The 24,393-nt window shown below is 40.2% G+C and overlaps 6 protein-coding genes across 10 annotated transcripts; 4 read left to right on the top strand and 2 right to left on the bottom strand.

The window, feature by feature from the left end:
• Window positions 1-893: 893 nt before the first annotated feature.
• On the top strand, window positions 894-1,793 carry LOC135611622 (vegetative cell wall protein gp1-like). Its single transcript, XM_065107256.1, has one exon. The coding sequence runs from the start codon at window positions 894-896 to the stop codon at window positions 1,791-1,793; it is 900 nt and encodes a 299-aa protein (XP_064963328.1).
• Window positions 1,794-2,867: 1,074 nt separating this feature from the next.
• LOC135580863 (uncharacterized) lies at window positions 2,868-6,533 on the top strand. Of its 3 annotated transcripts, XM_065110045.1 has the most exons (8): window positions 2,868-3,154; window positions 3,681-4,038; window positions 4,171-4,406; window positions 4,819-5,467; window positions 5,540-5,640; window positions 5,724-5,795; window positions 5,887-6,045; window positions 6,178-6,533. In XM_065110045.1, exons 2-8 carry the CDS (start codon window positions 3,738-3,740, stop codon window positions 6,334-6,336), a joined length of 1,677 nt encoding a protein of 558 aa, XP_064966117.1. In that variant the 5' UTR covers window positions 2,868-3,154; window positions 3,681-3,737; the 3' UTR covers window positions 6,337-6,533. The 3 variants fall into 3 exon arrangements, with proteins under 3 accessions (XP_064966117.1, XP_064966116.1, XP_064966115.1); XM_065110044.1 differs by having other exon boundaries at window positions 3,681-4,406; window positions 5,887-6,014; XM_065110043.1 differs by having other exon boundaries at window positions 3,681-4,406.
• Window positions 6,534-6,784: 251 nt separating this feature from the next.
• LOC103986276 (bZIP transcription factor 53) lies at window positions 6,785-8,003 on the bottom strand. The gene has a single exon (XM_009404233.3). The coding sequence runs from the start codon at window positions 7,409-7,411 to the stop codon at window positions 6,974-6,976; it is 438 nt and encodes a 145-aa protein (XP_009402508.1). The 5' UTR covers window positions 7,412-8,003; the 3' UTR covers window positions 6,785-6,973.
• Window positions 8,004-9,857: 1,854 nt separating this feature from the next.
• Window positions 9,858-14,096, top strand: LOC103986277 (calreticulin). Its single transcript, XM_009404234.3, has 14 exons — window positions 9,858-10,009; window positions 10,723-10,830; window positions 10,969-11,161; window positions 11,271-11,529; window positions 11,625-11,681; window positions 12,096-12,143; window positions 12,235-12,321; window positions 12,406-12,463; window positions 12,552-12,619; window positions 12,698-12,793; window positions 12,870-12,917; window positions 13,540-13,569; window positions 13,668-13,745; window positions 13,840-14,096. The coding sequence occupies exons 1-14, from the start codon at window positions 9,907-9,909 to the stop codon at window positions 13,849-13,851; spliced, it is 1,245 nt and encodes a 414-aa protein (XP_009402509.2). The 5' UTR covers window positions 9,858-9,906; the 3' UTR covers window positions 13,852-14,096.
• Window positions 14,097-14,890: 794 nt separating this feature from the next.
• Window positions 14,891-18,943, top strand: LOC135580859 (uncharacterized). 2 transcript variants are annotated; one of them, XM_065110041.1, is made up of 4 exons: window positions 14,891-15,216; window positions 15,310-15,529; window positions 17,858-18,119; window positions 18,393-18,943. In XM_065110041.1, the coding sequence occupies exons 1-3, from the start codon at window positions 15,017-15,019 to the stop codon at window positions 18,071-18,073; spliced, it is 636 nt and encodes a 211-aa protein (XP_064966113.1). In that variant the 5' UTR covers window positions 14,891-15,016; the 3' UTR covers window positions 18,074-18,119; window positions 18,393-18,943. The 2 variants fall into 2 exon arrangements, with proteins under 2 accessions (XP_064966113.1, XP_064966112.1); XM_065110040.1 differs by lacking the exon at window positions 18,393-18,943 and having other exon boundaries at window positions 17,858-18,293.
• Window positions 18,692-22,747, bottom strand: LOC103986279 (grpE protein homolog 2, mitochondrial). Of its 2 annotated transcripts, none has more exons than XM_009404236.3 (6): window positions 22,482-22,747; window positions 20,521-20,698; window positions 20,208-20,395; window positions 19,924-20,091; window positions 19,167-19,295; window positions 18,692-19,051 (listed from the first exon to the last, which is right to left on the bottom strand). In XM_009404236.3, the coding sequence occupies exons 1-6, from the start codon at window positions 22,614-22,616 to the stop codon at window positions 18,950-18,952; spliced, it is 900 nt and encodes a 299-aa protein (XP_009402511.2). In that variant the 5' UTR covers window positions 22,617-22,747; the 3' UTR covers window positions 18,692-18,949. The 2 variants fall into 2 exon arrangements, with proteins under 2 accessions (XP_009402511.2, XP_064966111.1); XM_065110039.1 differs by having other exon boundaries at window positions 20,521-20,683.
• Window positions 22,748-24,393: the final 1,646 nt, after the last annotated feature.

Below are 24,393 nucleotides of genomic sequence, written 5' to 3'. Positions count from 1 at the left end.
ATATATGTATATATATAATAGAATCGAAATCGGATCTGAAACCGTTCGGATGTGGTTCGATTAACTTCGAACCGATATCGTTAGATCCGGAATTAGAATCATATCTACTGGCACACATTAATGCATATTGTTTGTCTTTTTTTAAAAAATTTTATTTTTATTTCATAATATAAAGTAAAAAAAAAGAGTTATAAATATATTATATATATATAATAGAATCGAAATCGGATCTGAAACGATTTGAATGTGGTTCGATTAACTTCGAACCGATATCGTTAGATCCGGAATTAGAATCATATCTACTAGCACACATTAATGCATATTGTTTGTCTCTTTTTTAAATTTTTTTATTTTTATTTCATAATATAAAGTAAAAAAAAAGAGTTATAAATATATATTATATATATAATAGAATCGAAATCGGATTTAAAACCGTTCGGATGTGGTTCGATTAACTCCGAACCGATATCGTTAGATCCGGAATTAGAATAATATCTACTGACACACATTAATGCATATTGTTTGTCTCTTTTTTAATTTTTTTTCTCTTTTATTTTTATTTCATAATATAAAGTTAAAAAAAAAAAAGAGTATTTAATTATGGAAAATTGGTTCTTAAAATTCTTAATTTGTGATGCTCGTAATTTGGTGAATTTTTCCTGTCCATTCGTTGATCCAAACAAAGAAAAGCCTAATTAAGAGCAGGAGAGGAGGGAGGAGTCCATTTCAAGGTTCTGTTATTTAACCTACGGCTACAATTCACGGGCCAACGCTATTTATATGGGAAGCAAGAAGGCATCTCTCGGAAGCTGTCCACAACCTAACAGCCCATACCACCCCTTCTCCGGTTCTTCCTCCGCCACCTTCTGGCCTCCGTTCTCGCCACTGTCACCATGAGGCCGGAAACCCATCATCTCCTCCTTGTCGCCCTCTTTTCGTGCGTGCTCGTCCCCGCGACGGCTGTCTGCGTCCCTCGCAATTCCTCCAACTCGATCTATCATGCCACAACCTCGCCGCCGGCCTTCGTCGTAAATTACGGTTCGTCCTCCCGGCCGTCGCCGACGCCAGCTAGTTATCAGCCTTCCTCGTCCCCACCGCCATCGCCGCTTTCGCCAGCCAAATATGTGCCCTCCTCGTCCCCGCCACCGCCGACGCCAGTCAGTTATCAGCCGCCCACCTCGTCCCCGCCACCGCCGACGCCAGTCAGTTATCAGCCGCCCACCTCGTCCCCGCCGCCGCCAGTCAGGTATCAGCGCATCTCATCCCAGCAGCCGACGCCAGCCGGTTCTCTGGGCTCCACGTCCCCCTCGGGCTACTCCTCGCCGTCCACCCAGCTCCCCATCCGCGACGCCGTCAGCGCGTTGTGCAGCAAGACCGACTACCCCGACGTGTGCAGCTCGACGATCCAGTCTTTCCCGGCCCTAGTCGGGCCCGTCGACGCCGCCGTGATGCTGAAGCTGCACATGAAGGCGTGCCGGGAGAAGGCGCAGATCGCGCAGTCCCAGGTGTCCGCGCTCGTCAGCCACCCCGGGGCGAGCTCCAAGTTGGCGAGCAGCCTCCAGGTGTGCAGCGACATGTACGACGATGTGTTCGACAGCCTCGACACCGCCGCGGACGCGATGGCGTCTCACGACAAGGGCACGCTGGACAGCATGCTCAGCGGCCTCATCTCCGACTTCTCGACGTGCGAGGACGCGTTCACGGAGGATTCCATAACCTCACCGATGGCGGCCGTCGACGACCGACTCACCAAGTTGGCTAGCAATTGCCTGGCCTTCTCTTCTTTGCTCTGAACATGTCGACCTCATCAAACCTACTTCCTCCTCCTCGATTAATCTGGTTATCGCTTCCTTGTATACGGAGACATGGGGGAAACCTCGGAGTTTGAACCAACAAGATGAAGCTTTTCTTCTCATCATTCTGCGTTCACCAACAGTGTTCATGGCGAAATTGCTGGCTTCTTGTTTCTTGCTTCCTCGTTCCAGCGAGGAACTCGGCTGCCTCCTCAACGCCACATGTTGCGTTACAGAAACATCAGATCTAATGCCTCATACATCGGTGATAATGATCGTCAATCTCTCTGTCTCTCTCTCTCTCTCTCTACGCTGTGATGTATACGTAGACCTGTCTTCCGCCCTGAATATTTTCAGGGTGACGTGGGCTTCTCCGATACTCCAATTCAGTTCATGTAGACCACCTGTCTTCCGCCCTGAAAATTTTCAGGGTCACGTGGACCTGTCATCGGACGACACGTAGGACAACAAGGCTGGGTAGGTGGCCACGTTAAGCTAAAGGATCAAATCAATTAAATTTTTTTTGTCTAAATCAAAAATCGAAAATTAAAAATAATGGTTATTTTATCACAAAAAAACCCTAATAAATTGATCATATATGTTATTAAAAAAATCTTAATTTTGATAACTAATTATCATAATTTTTTAAAAAATAAAAAAAATAATAGTCATCTTCAAATCATAGCCTAATGATTTAAGATGATTAATATAAAAAATTATGTAATCAAATCATTTTAGTAAAAGACTGAGAATGATTTCGTCTCAGTTGGAAAAAAAAAATCCTCAGGTAAAAATGAATATTCATTCGTTAAAAAGATAATATTATAGGTTTTCTGATAAAATAAAAAAAAATAACATAAGAATATTATTTTTGAGTAATATATAAATTGAAAGGCCGAGATTCCCCGTTTCTATCTACTCACGTGAAATCCACCGTTCGTGCTGCCATGTGATGCGACAGGAAGCTCCTCCTGCTTTCCAGGTCACCTGCTCTACGAGCTTTGCACAGAGAGAATCCCAAGCTCCAACATAGCACTAAACTCTACCATAGAGAGAGAGAGAGAGAGAGAGAGACGGAGCAAAGAAGACAGCATATATGGCGGAAACAACACATCAGCAGCAGCAGCATCATGCCTGTATCGACCCAAAAGTCCGGGTTTTGGGGAAGAGGGGAACCCGGGCAAAGGCGTCGTCCGACGCCGTCTCCTCTATTTCGGAGAACCCAACCCTAACCCTATCTCTTCTCCACGATCGTCCCTTCTTGCTCCCATCCTCGCTCTGCTTCTTCCCTGTACCCTCCCGCTCGTCTTCCTTTGCGGTGCGGCGGATTTGGATTTATAGTTTCTGCTTTCGCCTCGGAGGCAAGGGACTCTCTTTCTCTCTGTTTCTATAGATTGAGGTCCTTGTGTTGTATTCCGTGTGTCTGAGTCGGGTTACTGAAAGATGGTTCGTCTTGGGTTTGATTCGTGTTGTCTGGGGTTTCCTTCGGTTCCTGTAGGAAATTTGCGTACGGGCGCTTTCCCTTCGTGTTTGGTGTTGCAATGTGCTACACGAACTGTTGTTCTATTGCTCGATCTTTGGGTTTGATGGTCTTGGCAACAAAGTTCATCGACTTGGTATGCCATTGTCTTGCATGCAATCGGTTTGCTTATGCTTGGTTTTGATCTTGATCAACATGTAATTTTAGCTTCCGAGCACTGCTCGTGTCCTTTCTTTCGTGTGTCTGGGTATTAGCCCTTTCATTGGTGTTGTGGATTATCGATTTTGTTGCTTGCGGATCCCTTGGCTTCTTATGACTTCTTTAGCGCTTGCAAAGCTACTCCTTTATGCAGGAATTGTTTTCGCAACTGATATAGCTCTGCTTTTTGATGCACTGCTGACATCCAGATAGGAAGAAGGAAGGGAGTGTGAGATACTTTGATCCTCTAAGGTGCGTTCTTTCTAATGGAGGGATTTGGTTGTCCTAGATTCATTGGATTAGATACTGTGGTGAAGAAGCGGAGAAGTGCACGGCGTCCACGACCAAATGCCCAGTTGACTTTTGACGCTTGTAATATATCACCTCTACTCTCTGCTCCATCGTTAAGCAATTCAAGAAATTTCTCAGCTGATGATGATGGAGGCAGTGACACCTTCTTCCGAAGGAAAGAAGTTTATCTCAATGGTCCTTCTCCGAGAAGTTTAGCTATCAATTTAGCACCTTCAAGGAAGGTCACAAAAGATGACAAGGCACTTCAGGAATTAGGTGGGTACTCTGGTGGCGGTACCTCGAGAGGTGGCCATCTTTTGGATTTGAAATATTGCGGCGAGGGTATCCTTGCCCCAGCTAAGTGGAAAAGCACTCACAAAGTTAATGAAGCAATTGTGATGCAATCAGGTTCCCCGGATACTGGTCTGGAAAAGAGAGGGGAGGACTGTGGTATGGATCATCTAGGAGAAGCTCATCACATAACATCTGAGAGCAAGCTGAGAAAGGTGAAGCTCAAAGTTGGCGGAGTCACACGCACAATACATGCAAAGTCTGATCTGCAGTCAAGCAGTGATAAATCTTCTCTTGCAAAACCCCTGCAGTTTCTAGAGGCCCCTCGGCACCGTCTAAAACTTAATTCACAGGTACTATGCAGTTGAAAATGCAAAATTATAGTACCAAGTGAAATGTGTAGTTCCAAGTATGACCTTGCCCACAGTTTAACTTTTAGTTCATGTTTACAAGGTAAAAAAAATCATGTTTTAAAATTTATGGTGATCTCTTAGTGGATTTCTTTGTCTGACTAATCTATCATCAAGTTCATGATTCTTAATCAGACAAGATTGTGATACCATGAGGTTTCACGTCGATAAATAAGATGCTCAGAAGTATCTTTGTAATGATGGGTTGAATCAGCTTCTTTTGGTTGCTCTGATGTTTAAAGCCTCTATGCATATTATAATTATCATGGTTTGAGTATATTTGTTCTCCTTTCCTATTTACATAGAGAACAAATTGGAGAGATTTCAATATTTAATTTCTTTGTTCTTGTTGCAGAATGTTTTTGATGGTCATTCTCCGATAGAAAAAGGGAATAACTTTCAAGGAGATCCATGGATGGATTCTAGTGTGCTAAACTTTCCTAATGGGACAAAGGAGGATTTTAGCAATAAAGCAGTTCAAGCAGGCTTATCTGGAAAGAAAGCAGAGCCTTCTTCCGAGCCTACTCGTAAAAGCAAGAGGGTACCCAAGCGGCGGGTTTTTGATGATGTTGAGGGAGATTATGATATTCGCCACATTGAGAAACTTAGGGCTTCTAAGGTTGCTGCAGATCATGTTGCTGAGCTTGATGATAGTGGTGAGAATGGTTTCAAGCGGCCCAACATGTCCAAAATGTCTAGAAGTAGAAATGCAGCATATGAAGTAGATGATGAATATGTTTTGTCTCGATCAAGCAAGGAGAAGAGAAAGAAGTTGAGACAGGGAAGGGAATCTTATGATGTGGATTATGTTGAAGAGGAAGAACTTGGTTCTGATGTTGCACCTGATGCCAAGCGAAAGAAACAGAATGCAACTCTTGAGTTAGCTGCCGATGTTAGAACGGAATGTCTTACTACCCGTCAACGGGCACTTCAATCTGGAAAAGCTGGCAACGGTGAGAGTTTGATAGAGTTCCCCAACGGATTACCCCCTGCACCTTCGAGAAGTAAAGCTCTAAACTCTAGATCACATTGTTGTAGAGAATTAATTGCAATTTAATAAAATTTGTAATTGTCAGAACAAAAGGAGAAGCTCTCAGAAGTTGAGATACAAGCAAAGAAAGCGGAGGCTGCTCAGAGACGGAAAATGCAAGTAGAGAAGCAAACTAGAGAATCTGAGGTTTGTGTATATAAATTATTAATATGTTGTTATCTAGTTTGGCGGTCCTTTCAATTAGTAAATCAAAGTTTTAATTTACGTAGGCTGCAGCGATAAGGAAAATATTAGGACAAGACAAGAAGGAAGAAAAGAAGCAGAAAGAGCTCGAGGAAAAGGTATTGATGTCATTTTTGTTGATGCTGTAGATCTGTCGGAAGGTCTTTCGACCCCTTTAACTTCCCTCACTGAGTATGTTGTATTGAGCAGGCAAAGGCTGCCAAATCTATAACATTGCAACCCAGCACCGTACGTTGGGTGACCGGTCCAACCGGCACGATTGTTACTTTTGCTGATGATGTAGGCCTTCCAAGTTTATTCGGATCTAAGCCATCCAGGTGCAATTGTATTCTCTCATGCAAATCTCTCGTAGGTGGCAGTTGATGCTTGCTTATCACATGTTCAATTTTCATCTTGTTATCCGCTTTTCACTTCTAACTGATGCCCTTACGCCTTCCTTGCCCGATTGTTTCTAACATTTTCCGGGTTGGTCTGGATCAGTTACCCTCCTCCACGAGAGAAATGTGCCGGTCCATCATGTACAAATGCATACAAGTACCGAGATTCCAAGACCAAGCTTCCATTGTGCAGTCTGCAGTGTTACAGAGCTATCCAAGAAAGGGCATAAGACTATCATATCTCTCCAACTCCTGTAGGTAGGAAATGAAACCTCAGAAGTAGTTTTACCCATGGAAAAGTCTCTTTCTTTTTTGACCTTTTAATCACTGACTGACTCAGATGTGTCAGATGCTTATTGTAATATAACTTCTCATTCAAATGAGTCAAGAGGCTGTAGATGTAACCACACTCTTATTCATGAAATGAAAAGGTATTTCCATTTTGTGGTTATTGTAAAAGGTTCTTATGTCGTTCCGATCTTTTTCCATCTTCATCTTGTTTTGTGCTTTACGATGTGTTCTCCCACTCGGGGAATATCGTTATAACGATTGGTCGTCATACAAGTGAAACAAAAAGTTTCATTTATTCTAATATCATCAGTTGTATTGACGAAAAATATAACATATGATATGATAAAGTCTTATTTATTTTAATATCCTTAGTTGTATTGACGAAAAATATATAATACATGATATCGGTACAAAAGTGGTGGGTACAACACATGATACCACTTCGATAACTGCCACACAGCTTGAAGCTTCACCACTTCGATAACTGCTACAGCTGAAGCTTTCATTACAAATGGTATCTAACACACGTCAAGAATGTCAACGTTCTCAAGTCAACGGAGACATGTTTCACATGACATATGAAGCAACGGATACATCCACGTAATAGCTCAGGGCTGAAACATGTCCGCCGCGGCGGCCATGACGGGCAAGGCGGGGCCGGGAGGCTGCCACGGCTTGAGAAGCGGGTCCGGAATCTCCGGCACGTCCATGGCCACCCCACTGAGCTCCTCCACGAGGCGGAGCACCGAGCTCAGAGACCGCAACCGCTCCGTCAGCTCCGCCACCCGGACCCTCAGCATGTCGTTCTCCGTCTCCAGCCGCAGCTGGTGCTGCGCCAGCTCGTCCACCTGCATCACGATCCGCCCCTTCTCCTTGCTCAGCTGGGCCACCTGGTTCGTCAGATCCTCCAGTTGCCGCTGCTTCCTAATCCGCGACCTCCTCGCCGACTCCCGGTTCGACAGCTTCCGCCTCTGCTTCCTCTCCTCTGCCGTGAGCCTCGCGTCTCCGTCGGACCACGAACCTTGGAGGCTCCGGGCAGGCGACATCCCACCGATCTCCTTCGACGAACAAGGAACCGGCTTCGGTGACGATTCAGCTGCCAAGATGCCTCCTTTATCTCGAACCGAGCGGACCAAGATCAGAATTTGGTTCAGGAGAAGACATAAAACCAGTAGAGGAACACCACGGAAAAGGATTGCAGGAAGCAGACTCGGTGGCGACGAGCGGTGGCGTTCATAAAGGTCAGATCATGGCCTTTAATGGAATTCGATCTGACACCATTGATACCATGAACAGGCTCGTCCGGTGCAAATCAGGCGATGGATGGATACAAACCCGGAGAGGGGATCTCCGCAACAGCGACAGTGCCGAATCTGAGCCGACAATGCCTCGCGGAACGCGTAACTCCACCGAAAAGAAGAGATCTTGGAACAGGGAAGCCCGCGAACCAAAGGAGAAGCCGAGATTGGATTCGCAAACAGGGATTTGCTTCCCGGACTCCAGAAGCAGAACAAAGACTCTTACCACTATAACGAGGATCGAACGACAGCAAATACTTGGCTTTGCTTTTGGATTTTGTCCCCTCTGCCTCGTGAAATTGGTTGTTTTATAGGAGGAGAAGGGGGCGTCTTGGGAACAAAAATTGGATTTTTAATCCTTTTTTGGGATGAGGAACCATTGACGATCGGGTTCGACGGAGTACGGAGAGGACAATTTGCTGACTTTAAGATGATGTCTAAAGAGTTCAATTGACAGAAGTTTTTTCCTTTAACAGTACACGTTGATTTGAAATATAGAACTAATTTAGATGCATTGATATTGATAGTTTATTATCTTAAGATTCTTTGATCGAATTATAATAAATACTAATTCGTTATATTTTTCTTCTTAGAATTGCTCGTAAAACACATGAATATAAGCTGCTTCAAAGATTCAACGTAAAACATGAAGCGTGCAAGGAATTGGTCGGTCGACGTTTTGTGCAACCATAATGAATGGTGCCACGTGTCGCATCATCCGGATATTTTTTAGCGTGAGAGTGAGCTAATTAGCTACTTCTTCGGGACGCTGTCACTTTCGATGACTTCTAATTGCAATTTGTAGGCCCCATGTCTCTCTCTCTCTCTCTCTTTCTATATTTCACTTTCAATTTCATTTGTCAATTTATCAATAGTCTCTCTCATCTATTTTTCATATTTGTGTTCCTTATGACATTATTATTTCCTTTTTTATCAATCATTTTTTTACATTATACTCGGCTAATTCGAGAAATTATATTAAGTACAAATTATAAGAAAATATTTTTTTTAATATTTTTTTAAAAAAATTATTTTCTAGTTATTCCCTCACATCGGTTTAATTCTCGTGTACATACATACATACATATGTATATATATATAAAGTAATCAAAGCGTTAGAAGATGATTTATTGTTAAACAATTTAATCATTCATTAATGATTGTTATATAATAAAAAAATTACATTAGTTACTAGGGGTATTTAGATGGAATTAGAAAAAAGTTGAATGAAATGTTTGATTAATGGATTTGAACTGAAACAAATTGATTTTAACTTAAATAATATCAATCCTATTGAATTGGACTTCATGAGCCCTTAATCAATTAAAAGTAATTAATCATGTGAACTCAATTTTATAAATTTTATCATATTATTAAATCAAATTAAACTAAGATTATGATTCGGCTCAATTGAATTGGATTTATTTATTTAGAAATATTTTTTTAATTAATTATTTAAAATTATAAATTAATTAAATGATAAATTAAACCGAAATTAACTGATTTTGAATCAGTTCGATTAAATATATCAAAATTAATTTCGGTTTAAATTATCTTAATTTAATCGAATAGAATTAAACAAAATTCCATCCGAATTGGTTCGAAGACCCTCTCATTCACACCCACAACAATACTCGAACAAGAGACGTGCGATAAAGCACGAATCTTACAGACATCACATCAAAATAAATTTCTGCGTGCTTCTCAAAGCAATCAATCGCGATCATGATTTGATCTCCCGTTAGAACTTTCCAGAATCTCTAAAAGTAATCAAAATCTCCAATAAATCCTCCAAAACGCATTCTTATCTCAACCTTTCACCTTCCAAATTTATTTGTGTCCTGCCCAAAATACCCTTCAATTTCGTCGTAAATTTGTGTGTTGCTCTCAAAGGACACCTGCAAATGCCATATAAGGGAAAATTTAATTGGCTGCGATGTAAATATGCTAAAGTTGGTGGACAACTACGTTCCCACTTTTTCCCCAATTAGTCCTCGGATTTCAAATCGTTCGAAACGAAGCAGCCCAACCACTCTCGGTGTTCTCCGTGGCCGGCCTAACACGTCGATTTGCATGCGTGGCGACACGCCATTGGCCAGAATCCCTTCCGGAGAGCATGGTTGGTACACTGCAGCGTGCGGTAAGGATACCGACAAGTTGTTGTACTCGATATTTTTTCCTCTATTTATCTTATAACCTCTCATCTTTCGTCCCGATCTGAAGATTAACAGAGAGAGTTCGAAATGGCGATCCGGAGGAGGCCTCCTCTCGCTTTGGCCCTCGCGGTGCTGCTTGCCGTCGCATCCATCGCCTCCGCCGAGGTCTACTTCGAGGAGCGGTTCGGAGGTATGGGCACCGATCTCACTTCAGATCTGTTCTCTGGTCTGGTCTTTCTACAGTTGATAACAATCCGCATTTTGATTTCTTGTCGTATGTTCGTTTACTTTGACGCGATCTCTCCATTTACCGATCTGTAATGGTTCGCGTCGATCCGGCGAACGAGAACACGTCTGGATTTTCGACCATTTTCCTCGTACATGTTTTGGTTCATGAAATTAAATGTTGGGTTTACCTATGATTGATTGATGCATTATCTGTGATGCGTCATTCGAAGCGGAGTTGATGGACCCTTTACGTTAGCTTTTCCCGATGTTGTATCTTTCTCCTGGATTTTGATGCTGCAATGGTTCTTTTTGTTGATTTGTACTATTTTCCCCGCTTTTGTAAAATAAAGGGTTTTAGATGGTACTGTTTACATACCGGTTTTGCATGAAGGTCATTATCGTCGTTAATTTGCTGACAATGTTTGCCATTTGTGTGTTCGCATTAAATCTTTCATGTCATGTCATGTGACCGACCGGTCAGATTGCATTACGGCAACTTTTTTGAATTATTAATGCTGGCTGTCTTTACTTATTTTATGTAGAACAGCAGGATTTGGAATAAAATTAGGTTTATGTTTATGAGAAATAAGCATACAACGATCACAAAGGGATAAAATGATGGATGTTCGCAATGTTTGATTGGCTAATTTCTACAAATATCTTTTGTATTTATAGATGGATGGGAGAATCGATGGGTCAAATCCGATTGGAAGAAGGACGAGAACATGGCAGGCGACTGGAACCATACCTCTGGTAAATGGACTGGCGATTCTGAAGACAAAGGTATTTCTCTACAGATAATAATTATCATTATACGATCCTTGTCGCAGATTTGTTGTCCAATGCTTAATTCTATTGTAAGAAAATCGTAATCCTTTGTTGCAGCAGTAAGCTCTCGGCTAATGATTTTTTTATCTGCAGGCATCCAAACTGCTGAGGACTTCAGGTTCTATGCCATTTCGGCAGAGTTTCCTGAGTTCAGCAACAAGGAGAAGACAGTAGTTCTGCAATTTTCAGTTAAACATGAACAGAAACTTGACTGCGGAGGTGGCTACATTAAGCTGCTCAGTGGTGAAATTGATCAGAAGAAATTTGGTGGAGATACCCCCTATAGGTACGCAGCACCTTTTTTGGTGGCCTCTGTGTAGTAATTGACACTGGACCCTTCTTACCTCTTTTCCTTGTTGGTAATCCAACTTAAAGTCTGCTTTTGGAAATTGCAGTATTATGTTTGGGCCTGATATCTGTGGGTACAGCACCAAAAAGGTTCATGCTATCTTCTCACGTGACGGAAAGAACCACTTGATCAAGAAAGATGTTTCATGTGAGACTGACCAGCTAACTCATGTTTACACTTTCATTATTCGCCCTGATGCCACATACAGCATCCTAGTTGATAACAATGAGAAGCAAACTGGTAGCTTATATAGTGACTGGGATATTCTTCCTCCAAAGCAAATTAAGGATCCTGATGCCAAGAAGGTAATGCATCCTGTGATAGCAAATCATTATCCATTTTGGAGTTTGTGATTTGATTGCATAATAGAGCTATTCGATCTGATTGTGCTGTGTAACAGCCTGAAGATTGGGATGACAAGGAGTATATCCCTGACCCTGAGGACAAGAAACCAGAGGTAATTTCAGTTGACCATCAGTTGAAATGTTTTTTCTTTGTGATTTCATTTTGTTTGGGCAATGATGATGCAGCATAATTCTTTATTGTATGGGAGATAACTATGTGTTGTTTATTTTGTTTTTCACTTGTTGCTCAATGGAGCCGTTGAATAGCTTGCAAAAAAGTTAGTAAATATCTTTTCTTTTTATTACCTTTCCATACGTGTGATTTTTTCTTCTGAAGTGCGTAATTTTTTTCAAATCAACAACCATAAGTGTATATTTGGCAAGCAATTCATGTTGTCATCTCAACTAATGTAAGGACAGTGTAAGATGTTGCTTTTGTTGCATGCAAGCTAAGTCAATCATGATATGCCACCATTGTGCTTTTTGTTAGATTTGATGTTAAACTGACTTTAACGTTATTGATCAAGGGGTATGATGACATTCCCAAGGAGATTCCTGATCCTGATGCTAAAAAGGTACATCTTTTAGTGCTTTTAGGAAGTTTTAATTTTGGCTCTTGTACTCTCACTACTTGCCAGTGCATAAATATTATACGCATTTTTACAGCCAGAGGATTGGGATGATGAAGAAGATGGTGAATGGACATCCCCAACCATTCCGAACCCTGAATACAAGGGACCCTGGAAACAGAAGGTCTTTAGAGTATACTTTTTCAAAGCATGATATGCATTAGATCATGAGCAAAAAATATAAGTATTTACTTTTGTTTCTGTATAGAAAATCAAGAATCCTAATTACAAAGGGAAGTGGAAGGCACCAATGATCGACAATCCGGGTATGATGCATACGATCTGTTACTATCTGGACTTGATTATTCTCTACCTAATCATTCAGTTGGAGTTACAACTTCAGTTTACCCGCAGATTTCAAGGATGATCCATACATCTATGTTTACCCCAATTTGAGATATGTAGGCATTGAGCTATGGCAGGTAGATCTATTCTTTGACTCACTTGGGTTTAGTTTTTATATTCCGAGTTTATGATTAAAGCTTTTAAAAACTTTTCAGGTTAAATCTGGGTCTCTGTTTGACAACATTTTGGTTTGTGATGACCCTGAGTATGCCAAGAAATTTGCTGAAGAAACATGGGCCAAGCTTAAGGATGTAGGTCTTTCAAAATTTTAGTTGATGAGATCTTATAGGATTGTGACTGCTAAATTCAGTTTGTTTGCTCTTGCAGGCCGAAAAGGCTGCATTTGATGAGGCTGAGAAAAAGAAGTTAGAAGAGGTATGCTGGCATTTCGGAGAACTGATGAGAATCTCAGCTTTATATAATTAATTGAAGAAGAAATTGCCTTTCTATTAATTTCTTGATATAGATTGCTGAAACAATTAATTTTGTTTTCTTATGTTATTTGTGTTAGTTATATTTAACCTTCAGGTTGTGTTGTTTTTATAAGTTGTCACTGCAGGGGGACCTTTTTTTTTTGTCATGTAATTTTGTCTGTAACTAATTCTTGATTGCTCTTTTCCACAAACTAATTTGGTTTCAATCATTAATAGCCTAATAAACTATATATATGTGTGTGTGTGTTCTCATGTGTGCTCTTTTTCACAATATAAACTGATGCCTCATATGGGCATCAGTATATATGTATACACATGCATGCTTTTCCCATTTTATCCACAATATATGTTGATATTGAGCAGTTTATATTGATCTTAAGTCATATGCCCTTTCATCTCAATTGAAACTCTTTTCTAGCTGATGTTCTTGTCTAAGTTGGCTTTCACATGTTATGTCACTGGAAACTCATTTTCTATCTGCTAAGCTAGCTTTCGCATTAAGTTATTAAATTTTATTTATACAATATCTTTCTAAAGAAATTATGTTCATTATCTTGTGACAGGAAACCAAGAATGACGAATCAGACGGAGATGTAAGCTCCTAAATGATAATACTTAAATGGGGGTTTTTAGATCTTTTGTTCCTTCTGTTCCAATGTATCATTTGACTTGCTTTTCATTTTCTGGACAGGAAGAAGATGCTGATGATGCAGAAGATGCCGATTCAAAGTCTGATTCAGACACCGAGGAAGACAAGGAGACTTCTCACGTAAGATTTTCTTTGATCTTTCTTATTTTTCATTCAACACCAATTGTTGCAGCTGTATAGTTATATGTGTTAATAAATTCTCCTTGTGTTTCAGGATGAGCTTTAGATGAAAGCTGCCAGCGTCTGCGACAACTTTCACGAGCTTTAGTTTTTTAGACAATTTTATTTCTCTAGAAAACCATCTCTTGGAGAGAACACATCATGTTTTCTTTCTCTAGCTATATTTGTGTCACCAAACCTGAACTTTTAGAGATGTTCTTGATCCAGTAGAGTAAAACATGAATTAACAACTGGTTTATGTTCCCTAATGTTTTAAATGTGACTTGATGGAAGATGGAGAGGTTATGAATATTGTTATAGCTTTCAAGCACTGCTGGAGCAGTCGCTCCTCTTCATGTGCTTTGGCAGCTTGATTCCAATGCCGTCTCCCTCGATTATTTTATCTGAGTGAACCATGAATTTTTTTTTCTTATAGTTATACTATGTTTTTCAAAATGGATGTCTTTCCCCTGCAGAATGACAGTAAGCGCTCTCTTAGCATTTTTTTTTGGTTCTTTCATGTGAATCTTTAACTGTAAAGTCAATACTCTGCAAAGTCTCGTGTGAATCTTTTTAATATAGTTAAAATTTAATTTTCATTTGTATAGTTAAAATTTAATTCTGAGGTGACAGATACTGATACTGAATCCAGCACTGCATAACCTTCCCCGTTGCATATGCATAAACCGATGACGAAGTCTCTGAAACTTCAATATCTGATTCAAGTCTGGATTTGTGACACTTGCAAGTCAGAAACTGATACATGGTTTAAAATTATATGGTTTTCCTTTATCATTCTTAATGTTTAAAACAACATCGACAACGATGAAAAAGAATTCATGAGGTCAACAGTGTTTGTGTAGGAAAAAATGATTATACATTAATGATTATTATTATTATGATAATAATGTACATGACTTATTTACTGAGTTCGTAATCATATTCAATTAATGTTTAATGATATCAGTTAACTAAGGTTATTAAATTCAAACTTCGTCACTTATTTTTGTAAAAATAAAAAATCATTTTCATTTGTAATTTCTGTGGCACAATCGTAATTTCGGTCGATCATCACATTACCCCCTAACCGAATGGGCCGTTCTCCGTTCGTTATGGGTGGCTGCTTGATAAGCAACGTCTGCCGTCCTCCTCGCCTCAAGGACCTACCGATCCGTCCGCTAGAACCCTAACCCTAGATTTCTCTCTCTCTCGCTTCCTCCCCGAGCGGTCCAATGTCGTGGTCGACCCGCTTCCTTACGGCGGTGGCGTTCCTCGCGGTCGGCGTCGTCTTCGCGCCGGACGTCCTCGGCTCGGGGCCGGAATCCCCCGCGGGCGCCATCACCGCCGTCAAGCTCTGCCACCTCCTCGCCTTCGCCACCGCCTGGGGCGCCGCACTATGGGTCACCTTCATCGGTGGCATCATCATGTTCAAGTAATTCGCTAAGAGTTTGATTTCTATTACTTGTGGTTTGGAAATTGAACTGGATTTTGTGGAATAAGCGTAGGAATCGGTCTGGTCTTGCAGAAATCTGCCGAGGCATCAGTTCGGAAATCTTCAGAGCAAGATGTTTCCAGCGTACTTCACGGTGGTGTCTGTTTGCGCGGCGGTTTCGGTAGCGGCGTTCGCCTATCTCCATCCGTGGAGGTCGGCTTCATCCATCGACAAGTATCAGCTCGGGTTCCTCCTTTCTGCGCTCGGCTTCGACCTCTCCAACCTGATCGTCTTCACTCCGATGACCATTGAGGTAATTCAGTCATTTAGTCCGCAATGTCTCGACACTTTTTCTTACCTGAAGCCATTTGTTTCTCCCCATTGCCAAGCTGGTTTGGGATTTTGGGCCTGCTGTTTAAGATATGCCATTTCTTTTTTGCTTGCAGAATTAGATGAACATTATTCTTATATTCTTTACTAAAAAGTATGAAATAATTGATAGTTATTCTGTTTGGTTGGTTATATTGCTGATTGTTAGAATTCAATGGTGAGCTAACCTCAAAAAAAGTGAGAGAACTTACAGGTGTGTGGTTGTTCTTTATCTCATTGCCTGTTTAAGATGAACATTTTCTTACCACTTCAATGTCTTGACACTTTTTCTTACCTGAAGCCATTTGTTTCTCCCCATTGCCAAGCTGGTTTGGGATTTTGGGCCTGCTGTTTAAGATATGCCATTTCTTTTTTGCTTGCAGAATTAGATGAACATTATTCTTATATTCTTTACTAAAAAGTCCGAAATAATTGATAGTTATTCTATTTGGTTGGTTATATTGCTGATTGTTAGAATTCAATGGTGAGCTAACCTCAAAAAAAGTGAGAGAACTTACAGGTGTGTGGTTGTTCTTTATCTCATTGCCTGTTTAAGATGAACATTTTCTTACCACTTCAATGTCTTGACACTTTTTCTTACCTGAAGCCATTTGTTTCTCCCCATTGCCAAGCTGGTTTGGGATTTTGGGCCTGCTGTTTAAGATATGCCATTTCTTTTTTGCTTGCAGAATTAGATGAACATTATTCTTATATTCTTTACTAAAAAGTACGAAATAATTGATAGTTATTCTATTTGGTTGGTTATATTGCTGATTGTTAGAATTCAATGGTGAGCTAACCTCAAAAAAAGTGAGAGAACTTACAGGTGTGTGGTTGTTCTTTATCTCATTGCCTGTTTACTGAACTTCTTTTTTCTTCCACTGATTTATGCTTGTGCTTTTACAGTTACATGATGAAATATTGTTGTCATGGTACTCATGTGGGTTTTGTTTCGATGATGCAACTCTCCTGATGAGATAGTGAAATGTACCCATTTGAGATTCTTTCTTGTGATTGAAAAGCATTGGTGGTATGGGTCCAGGTTGGTATTTGTTTAGAATTGATTTAGTTAAGCAAGGAGAAAGCTAGCAATGACATAAGAGGCTGATTGAAAACAGTAATTGCATTGTCAAAGCATGTTTGGGTTAGAAGAAAAAGGGTTCATGCTCATACCTATGCTTGTATAGCTTGTTGTTTACTGTTCCATACTGTGAGAAACGACAAGCATTAAGTTTATTAAATAAGTCTGATATTTTACATGGTCAAATCACCTTGAATGTTATTATTATTGGTTAAAAAGATCTAGCTAGGAGAGACAAATCCTTGGCTCTTATTTTCACCACTACTAAAGCGAACAGAGGGAGTTGTATTTGTTTGGTGAATTATCACAAAATATAGTTGTGAATATCCTTACACTCAAAGTTGCTTTAGGTGAAATAAAAAAAAATTCCTAAACTATGTCTTATTTACAATCTAGAGGGGCACGGCACGTGATGTGATGTTCTCTATCATCGCTAAACTATGCTGAGAACATAATAGCCACTTGTATACGTATGTGACTTCTGCACTGAAAGTCGTACACTTGGATTACCCCAAAGTGTAGTTTATGCAAAAACTCTGCAGCTAATTATGTCAAATGACTAGTACAGCATTACTGCAGTTAATTTGTCCCAATATTTGGTTTAGATATCTCTTCTTCGGGAGATGAATTACAAATAATAAATTTTATTGTTATGTATAGATTTTAGACTTTTTGTCTTTTGATAGAATGTGCCTTATTATCGTGTCATGGTCCACAAACACCAAAGTCTGGTGCCAACAAGTTGGGATTAGGGTTTATGGTCAAGATTGTTGAGAGATTGGTAGTGCTTGATGAATTTAAAGATCACATGATGTTAGGGTTGTGAAATCTCATATGACTAATAAGGGGAAATTATTGTCTTAATGGTTTATATTAAGTGATGTACATTTCTTTTCTTTCTTGAGTAGATGATGAAAAAGTGGCACATATGACTAATAAGGGGAAATTATTGTCTTCATGGTTTATATTAAGTGATGTACATTTTTTTTCTTTCTTGAGCAGATGATGAAAAAGCGACACATATGACTAATAAGGGGAAATTATTGTCTTCATGGTTTATATTAAGTGATGTACATTTCTTTTCTTTCTTGAGCAGATGATGAAAAAGTGGCACATATGACTAATAAGTGAAAATTATTGTCTTCATGGTTTATATTAAGTGATCTACGGTTTCTTTTCTTTCTTGAGCAGATGATGAAAAAGCGGCACAAAGTTGAGAGAGATCTAAGCATTGGTGAAGAAATTGGATGGTCTAAAAACATGGAAGTGGCAAAAACAAATCCGCAACTCGCAGCTATGAACAAGAAATTTGGAATGATTCATGGCTTGTCTTCACTGGCCAACATCATGGCATTCGGCAGCCTTGCCATGCACTCGTGGTACTTGGCCGGGAAGATTCAATTATAAACAAAGCCAACGGTCGTCACGGATTCTTTGAATTGTTCAGTTGCCGGTATGCCCATTCTCTATCTACTATTTGTGGTGCTAAGCAAAGGTTCATGGAAGCATGACTTTACATGTCCTAATATATGCGGTATGATGATGGATGGTTTAGAAACCTATGCTATTACTATTGCATAGTGTGTGACCTTTTGATTAAAATAAATGGAATGATCTGTGTTGTTAACCTTTTGAGTTCTTGTTTATTGCTAATAAATATTGTGTGGCATGCTCATCGCATATTGTCAAGTCGTAGCCTAATAATAATTCGCTTTTAAATTTGCAGTTGGGAGATTTTTCCTCTGACATGAAACAGACGGAGATCAAATGCGCAGAGGTAAACGTTGACTACTACATCTTTTGAATGTTTACGTCAACGATAAAATCATGCAGAAACTGCAAACCATCCGTTAAATTCACATGCATAGATATAATTTCAATTAATGCAACTCAAAGAAGTGATGCACGTAAAACATTAAAGAAATGATGCTTATTAGGAAAACATTAATGCAACTCAAACATTAATGCAGCATTAATAACTTTTCCACGTGATAACTTAGAGCAGTCTAAAATATATTGTTCCGGTGAAAAGAAAATGCACCATAAATTTCTTCTTGAATTTAGTTTGATCTAATTCCCAAAACAAAATCCGATCAACACACCAACTCCCTTTCTGCTTACTGATTCCGGTGTGTGTAATCAAATTAAACCTATGGGTCAGAGGATTGTACAACAACATTCAAATCACAGACTCCTAAACTCACTTCGACATTTAAAGTCCCTTTCTCATTATTCAAAGCTCAAGTTACACCCAACTTCAAGAATACCATGGCATGACTACTACTAGGCTTGCCCGTTGGAACCCTCGGCAGGCTCATTAGTAAGAGATTGAGTTACGCCAACTTCGGCTGGGCGAATCACACGATCGTGTAGCGTATAACCCGACTGAAACCACAAGAGAAACATATAAAAATTCAATAAAATTACAAACCAAGTTAAACAATGACACACTAAATTATGATATGTTCTATTCACTAAAAACAGAAAAGTGACATATCACCTTCAAAACAGCTGCAACTGTGGCAGGTGGTTTTGAAGCATCTGGTATTTGGAAAACTGCAAGATGTCTGTGCGGATCAAACTGCTCATTTATTGGATCAAATTTCTCCACTCCAAACTTTCTAAAGACCTGGAAACAGGAGCATGACAAGCTTTTGAGGAACCAAATGTTTAATTTCATACGATGGAGGTGAAGCAACATGTGATAACTATTGCTACAGCAAATAATAGCAACCATGATTTTTAGCATGTACTTTATAAAAAATGTAGAGAATACTAATTCAGAAGAACAATGCATGCTCCTTATGTGGAAGGAAAAGACAAACATACTTCATCTCTAGCTATTTGAATCTTGCATCTCCACTTTACATGGAAGGAAAACTGTTCCTAGACACATGCACCTTCCAATATCAAATTCTAAGCATTCAATTCCACATGGGTCACATCAAAGCAGTAAGTCACTGTATCTGTTTACTCCATGTCTGGGCAGGAATTATCTAAAAATATATGTTCCATTATATATTTATTATGATGATGATCGATTCACTATTGAGTGAGTGCAACATCAAATATGACAAACTTATAACTAAATGGAATTTTGTACGTCACTGACATGTGATGTTAAAAGATTTCCAAACTCCGACCAAGTAAGATCAAAAGGTTAAATTTGGTTTGTAGCTTATGCCTCCAAAAACCATATAAAAAAAATGGATGAACAAAGAATGGTGTCATTGACTAAGAAGGGGAGAAACACATACTTCCGAAAGCTGTTTTTCTGTCATTTCAACACCCTCAAGTAAAGTTTTAAGTAGCGGCACAGCTCCAACAGTGTCTTTGGAAGCATCAATTTTGGAGAAACTTTCCTTGACAACAGATGAAGCCCTTCCCAGATTGTCAGCGACGTCCAAAAGGCTCTTAGCGAAGTTCTAAGTAATTTAATGTATACCAAATAAGGTCAGATAAAAGATCTACTCGAAGAAGCACATAGAATATATTATTAAGCTATGTATTCTATGATGGTGAAATGAATAACAGGATAGACCTGAATGGCAAATTTCTTTGCGTTTTCTGCCTCACGTTTTGTTCTGTCCATGACATTCTCCATTTCAGCATAGCTGCGTAGAACTTTATCTTGCATTTTCTCAATTTCTTTGTGCTTCAACTTCAGTAATTCTTCCTTTTCTGCTACGAGCTTAACGAGTTCATCGAATGAAAGTTCAGGTTTTTCATCTGAATCAGAAAAGGCAGTTCGTTCAGAGATTATCCTCCTCTTTCTACCGAAAGTGGGTCACAGAATCTCTAAATTCCGAACTAAGAGATGTATCATTTTCCTGTTTTTGAGAAGAAAAAAATACCAGAAAATTCATCAGCATCGGTTCTGTTTCCAACTTCTGAAGTATTCTCTGAATCATTGTCATGATCCACTGATTGATTTGGCTGAGGAGATGCAGATGACGAGTACCCAAATCTTTGGAGTGTCGTATTTGTGAGAATTGATTGTCTCAACAACTGACTCCGCTGAAAAGGAACATACTGGAATAGGAAAAATGCATAAGCAAGATACAATTGTTATATTTGCAAGCTATCAAGAATATATAAAGAAAGTCTACTCCGCTTTTGATGTTGAACAAAACTTTGGGAGTGCTACCATAGTATATGTGAGATCTGATCCAATTGTGACTTCACGAGGTGATGTACCTCCAGTCCTATTCACAGATTATCCTTTTCTACTTGGGTATTACCAAGTCTGCTTTGACAATACTTGCCACGATCTGACTCACTAGGTTGTCCCTCGCTTGATAGACCTAGAACCAAATGGCCCAAAATGTCTTTATCCATGTGGGATTACAGTTGGGGATGTTACAACATTAGCTACATATTCCAAAGGATTAACAATCTGAGATGCATAAGATTGTAGGCTTTCCTTTGCTCATATTGTAGCACCAGTCATTTGTTTAAAAGAACATATATATGACCGATTCAACGGCTAAAAGAACAAAAGGCTTACTCTCTGTGTCAAATATCTTGACCTAAACAGCAGACACCAAGGACTCGATACATTTTAGCATCTACCACAATAAACATTATCATAAATGCTTAAAAGAGATATTATTCCTCTCAATTTGATCGTTGATGATTCTCCAAGCAGAGCTTAATGCAAATTTCCCAAATAGTTGTGGCCTTAAGGCTAAGTTTCCTTGATCGTGTGACAAATTAACCTGACCAATCAAATAACAATTAGTCATTAAGCCAACAAGATCAACAGATGATGATCCTTTCTTTCTCTTTAAAGAACACATTGCGGAGCCATTAATTAGTCATCAACCCAACAATACTAGCAGTTAATAGGTAGCTTTATCATCAGACTTGGCTTACTTGATGTGAAGAAAGGGCGTGTCCAGTGCACGAGGCTTCCGCCAATATGGGGTCTAGGGAGGGTGAATGTCCGCCGTCTCATCTTTAAGTATTTAAAGAGACTATCTCCCAAATCGCAAAGGAACAATCTTACTATTTGATAGGGCACATTTTGGTAACCTGTCCTCCAACTACTATTCACAGCCACATCAGCACCAGGGTCAACATAACTGACCACGTCGACCAAGTACAGCGCCGTCCCGCAAAGGTCGGGACGACGCCGACCAAGTACAGTGTCGTCCCGCAAAGGTCGGGATGGCACCGACCGAATACAGCACCGCCCCACAAAGGCCGGGACGGTGACGACCGAGTACAGCACCGCCCCGCGAAGGTAGGGACGACACCAACCAGGACTTGGCTTTCTCGATGTGAAGAAAGGGCGTATCCAGTGCCCGAGCATTTCGCCAATATGGGGTCTAGAGAGGGTCAATGTCCGCCGTCTTATCTTTTAAGTATTTAAAGTGACTATCTCCCAAATTGCAAAGGAACAATCTTACTATTGTACCACACTCTTTGGCATTCTTGATGTCTTTGATGTCTAAGAAACATTTTCAATGGAAATTTCTTCCACCTAACATGATACTTTAATTAGATGTTTAGTGAAACCTCAAAGGTAACAACATGGTATTGGAAGCACGAATCACACAAACCTCCAAGAATATCCAACACTTGTATAAAACCCTCGAACTAGACACAACCAACAAGTACCCAACTTAGAAGATTACTAAAGCATCCATCACCAAACCATAAAGAAACTCAAAGAAAATTGTTAGGGTTCGAAATCAGAGCCATAAAGCAAGAAAAAGACTAATCTACGACACGATATGTAAAGATCCAAAACTTTATCTGCATCGGAGCAGCAATCAGGAACAATAAACTACGAAGAGTCAACGAAGCTCACCTTTATAACGGAACCTGCAGCGGATTCCCTCAGGGAATGGAAGCCACCAACCGGCGGCTCCCTGCGCGAATGAGCCGAGACGAAGAGACGGGCGATGCCACCCCTCGAAGCCCGAGAGAGAACCCTAGAACCCATGGATTCGAGACGAAGGGCAGCGACCGATCAATTCTAGAGTTCTGGAAGCGGCGCGTGTGGCCTGCTATAAGGAAGAGGGGACGACGCGACGCGACGCGAGGCGGGGAGTGCAGCTTGGAGAAGAAGAAACTATAAGTGGACTTCGTTAGGGCAACTTATATTGCTCTGATATTTGACTATTATACCCCTATGCTTTGAACCGATCTCGTCTCACGAGGTCAGGTCATCATCGTGAAATTTTGAGCGGGGTAGGAGGACAAATTTGTCTTACGGAGGGGTTAGGGTTTTGCATCGGACCGGCCGGCGTCGACCGGAGCGCCAAACTCTAGAAACTGATCCGAGCCAAAATTGGGATATATAAATAAATATATATATATATATAGTGATTTTAGTATTGTTTTGAAAATTAAAGTTTATTATAATGCCCACATATGTGTTAAAAATTTATTATAATTTCATAAAAATATAGATTGACTTTTACTTGTAGGCTTAGATAAATTCTATTGGTTTGACTCATGTGGTTGAATGAAATATCATTCATTAAGAGTAGGTTTTTTAATTCGACCCTTTCAACGATCAAATTAGTCGATCTTAAGAATAAAAATGATAAAAAATGATCAATCATTACTATACTATGAATAACCAATTTTTTGTATTGGATATGAGAGAACGAAATATTTATTGGAATGTTTTATTATCCATTTAGGTGTGAAAGTAAGATAATTTATAATATCTTAGACTTACGACCACATAGACAAAGAGGGATAAAACTCTATTTATGATACGACATGGATAAAATTATGATACGACATAGATAGAAAGAATTTTTTTTTTCACTTACTAATTTTTTTTAAATGGATAAGATAAAACAAATTATGATACGACATGGATAAAATTATATATTATTTATTTTTTAGAAGGATCGATTTTAGAATATTTTTAATATTAGTCTGAATGTTCCTAATCTCCATTTGATATATTTTTGAAGATACTGAATAATTTAGTAAGGAAAGAGATTAGCGTATTATCCTGAATTCAAATCTCCCCATGAGTACCCTGAAAAGAGTGGTAATGGTTCCGATTTAAGACAAATTATTCTTAATTAAGGTTTATTGTTTCTTGATATAGTAAACAGATGACTACCATTCACCGTTTGTGGCTAATCATTTGCCAGCTCGAGTCCGCTCCTCCGCCAGTCCGCCTTCCTCCTCCTCTCACCACCGTATTAAAACCACGCCACGCAAAATGAAATCCAACGTGAAGGACGCGAGCCATTTCTCGTACTCGAACCTTCTCTGTTCCCGGTGCGCGACTTCGACCGCGGCCACCGGATGGGGAACCAGGCCCGCGACGCGCCGTTGGGGTCCGAAATCGTGCCTGCGGCGCGCCGGCCGCCGGCGGGGCCTCGGGCGGGGACCGGTGCGGCCAAGTCCTCCTCCTCGTCGTCGGCGGTGCCGTGGTGGTCGAGACACCCGGAAGCGAAGCGGCGGCGGAGGGTGGCGGGGTACAAGGCGTACGCCGTGGAGAGAAGGGTGAGAATCTCCCTCCGCAGGGGACTCCACTGGTTCAAGGACCTCGTCCACGGCCGGTGAGGACACCCCGGTGCTCTGTGATGGTAGTGCCCCTCCGAGTGCTGGTCGGTGAGAAGAGAGCTCCATGCGACTTGCGTCGCTTAGAAGAAGAAGAAGAAGAAGAAGAATCTATTTCTCTTTCTTTTCGTTAGTTTTACTGCGACGAGGGATTTGACTGTTCATCTTCAAGTTAATATTCCATGTTT

The sequence above is a fragment of the Musa acuminata genome, chromosome BXJ2-5 (genome assembly GCF_036884655.1).
Source record: "Musa acuminata AAA Group cultivar baxijiao chromosome BXJ2-5, Cavendish_Baxijiao_AAA, whole genome shotgun sequence".
Classification (NCBI taxonomy): domain Eukaryota; kingdom Viridiplantae; phylum Streptophyta; class Magnoliopsida; order Zingiberales; family Musaceae; genus Musa; species Musa acuminata.
Note: the sequence above shows the minus strand (reverse complement) of the source record. Positions and strands in the feature narration are given on the sequence as shown.

Coding starts and splice junctions, on each gene's coding strand:
- LOC135611622 (XM_065107256.1), top strand. CDS start 894: ATGAGGCCGGAAACCCATCATCTCCTCCTTGTCGCCCTCTTTTCGTGC.
- LOC135580863 (XM_065110043.1), top strand. CDS start 3,738: ATGGAGGGATTTGGTTGTCCTAGATTCATTGGATTAGATACTGTGGTG. Junction 4,407..4,818: donor GTCTAAAACTTAATTCACAG/GTACTATGCAGT, acceptor TTCTTGTTGCAG/AATGTTTTTGATGGTCATTC. Junction 5,641..5,723: donor AGCAAACTAGAGAATCTGAG/GTTTGTGTATAT, acceptor TAATTTACGTAG/GCTGCAGCGATAAGGAAAAT.
- LOC103986276 (XM_009404233.3), bottom strand. CDS start 7,411: ATGTCGCCTGCCCGGAGCCTCCAAGGTTCGTGGTCCGACGGAGACGCG.
- LOC103986277 (XM_009404234.3), top strand. CDS start 9,907: ATGGCGATCCGGAGGAGGCCTCCTCTCGCTTTGGCCCTCGCGGTGCTG. Junction 10,831..10,968: donor TGGCGATTCTGAAGACAAAG/GTATTTCTCTAC, acceptor TTTTATCTGCAG/GCATCCAAACTGCTGAGGAC. Junction 12,464..12,551: donor ACCAATGATCGACAATCCGG/GTATGATGCATA, acceptor GTTTACCCGCAG/ATTTCAAGGATGATCCATAC.
- LOC135580859 (XM_065110041.1), top strand. CDS start 15,017: ATGTCGTGGTCGACCCGCTTCCTTACGGCGGTGGCGTTCCTCGCGGTC. Junction 15,217..15,309: donor GGTGGCATCATCATGTTCAA/GTAATTCGCTAA, acceptor CTGGTCTTGCAG/AAATCTGCCGAGGCATCAGT. Junction 15,530..17,857: donor TCACTCCGATGACCATTGAG/GTAATTCAGTCA, acceptor TTTCTTGAGCAG/ATGATGAAAAAGCGGCACAA.
- LOC103986279 (XM_009404236.3), bottom strand. CDS start 22,616: ATGGGTTCTAGGGTTCTCTCTCGGGCTTCGAGGGGTGGCATCGCCCGT. Junction 20,699..22,481: donor CTGCAGGTTCCGTTATAAAG/GTGAGCTTCGTT, acceptor TTCCTATTCCAG/TATGTTCCTTTTCAGCGGAG. Junction 20,396..20,520: donor CGATGCTGATGAATTTTCTG/GTATTTTTTTCT, acceptor TTTCTGATTCAG/ATGAAAAACCTGAACTTTCA.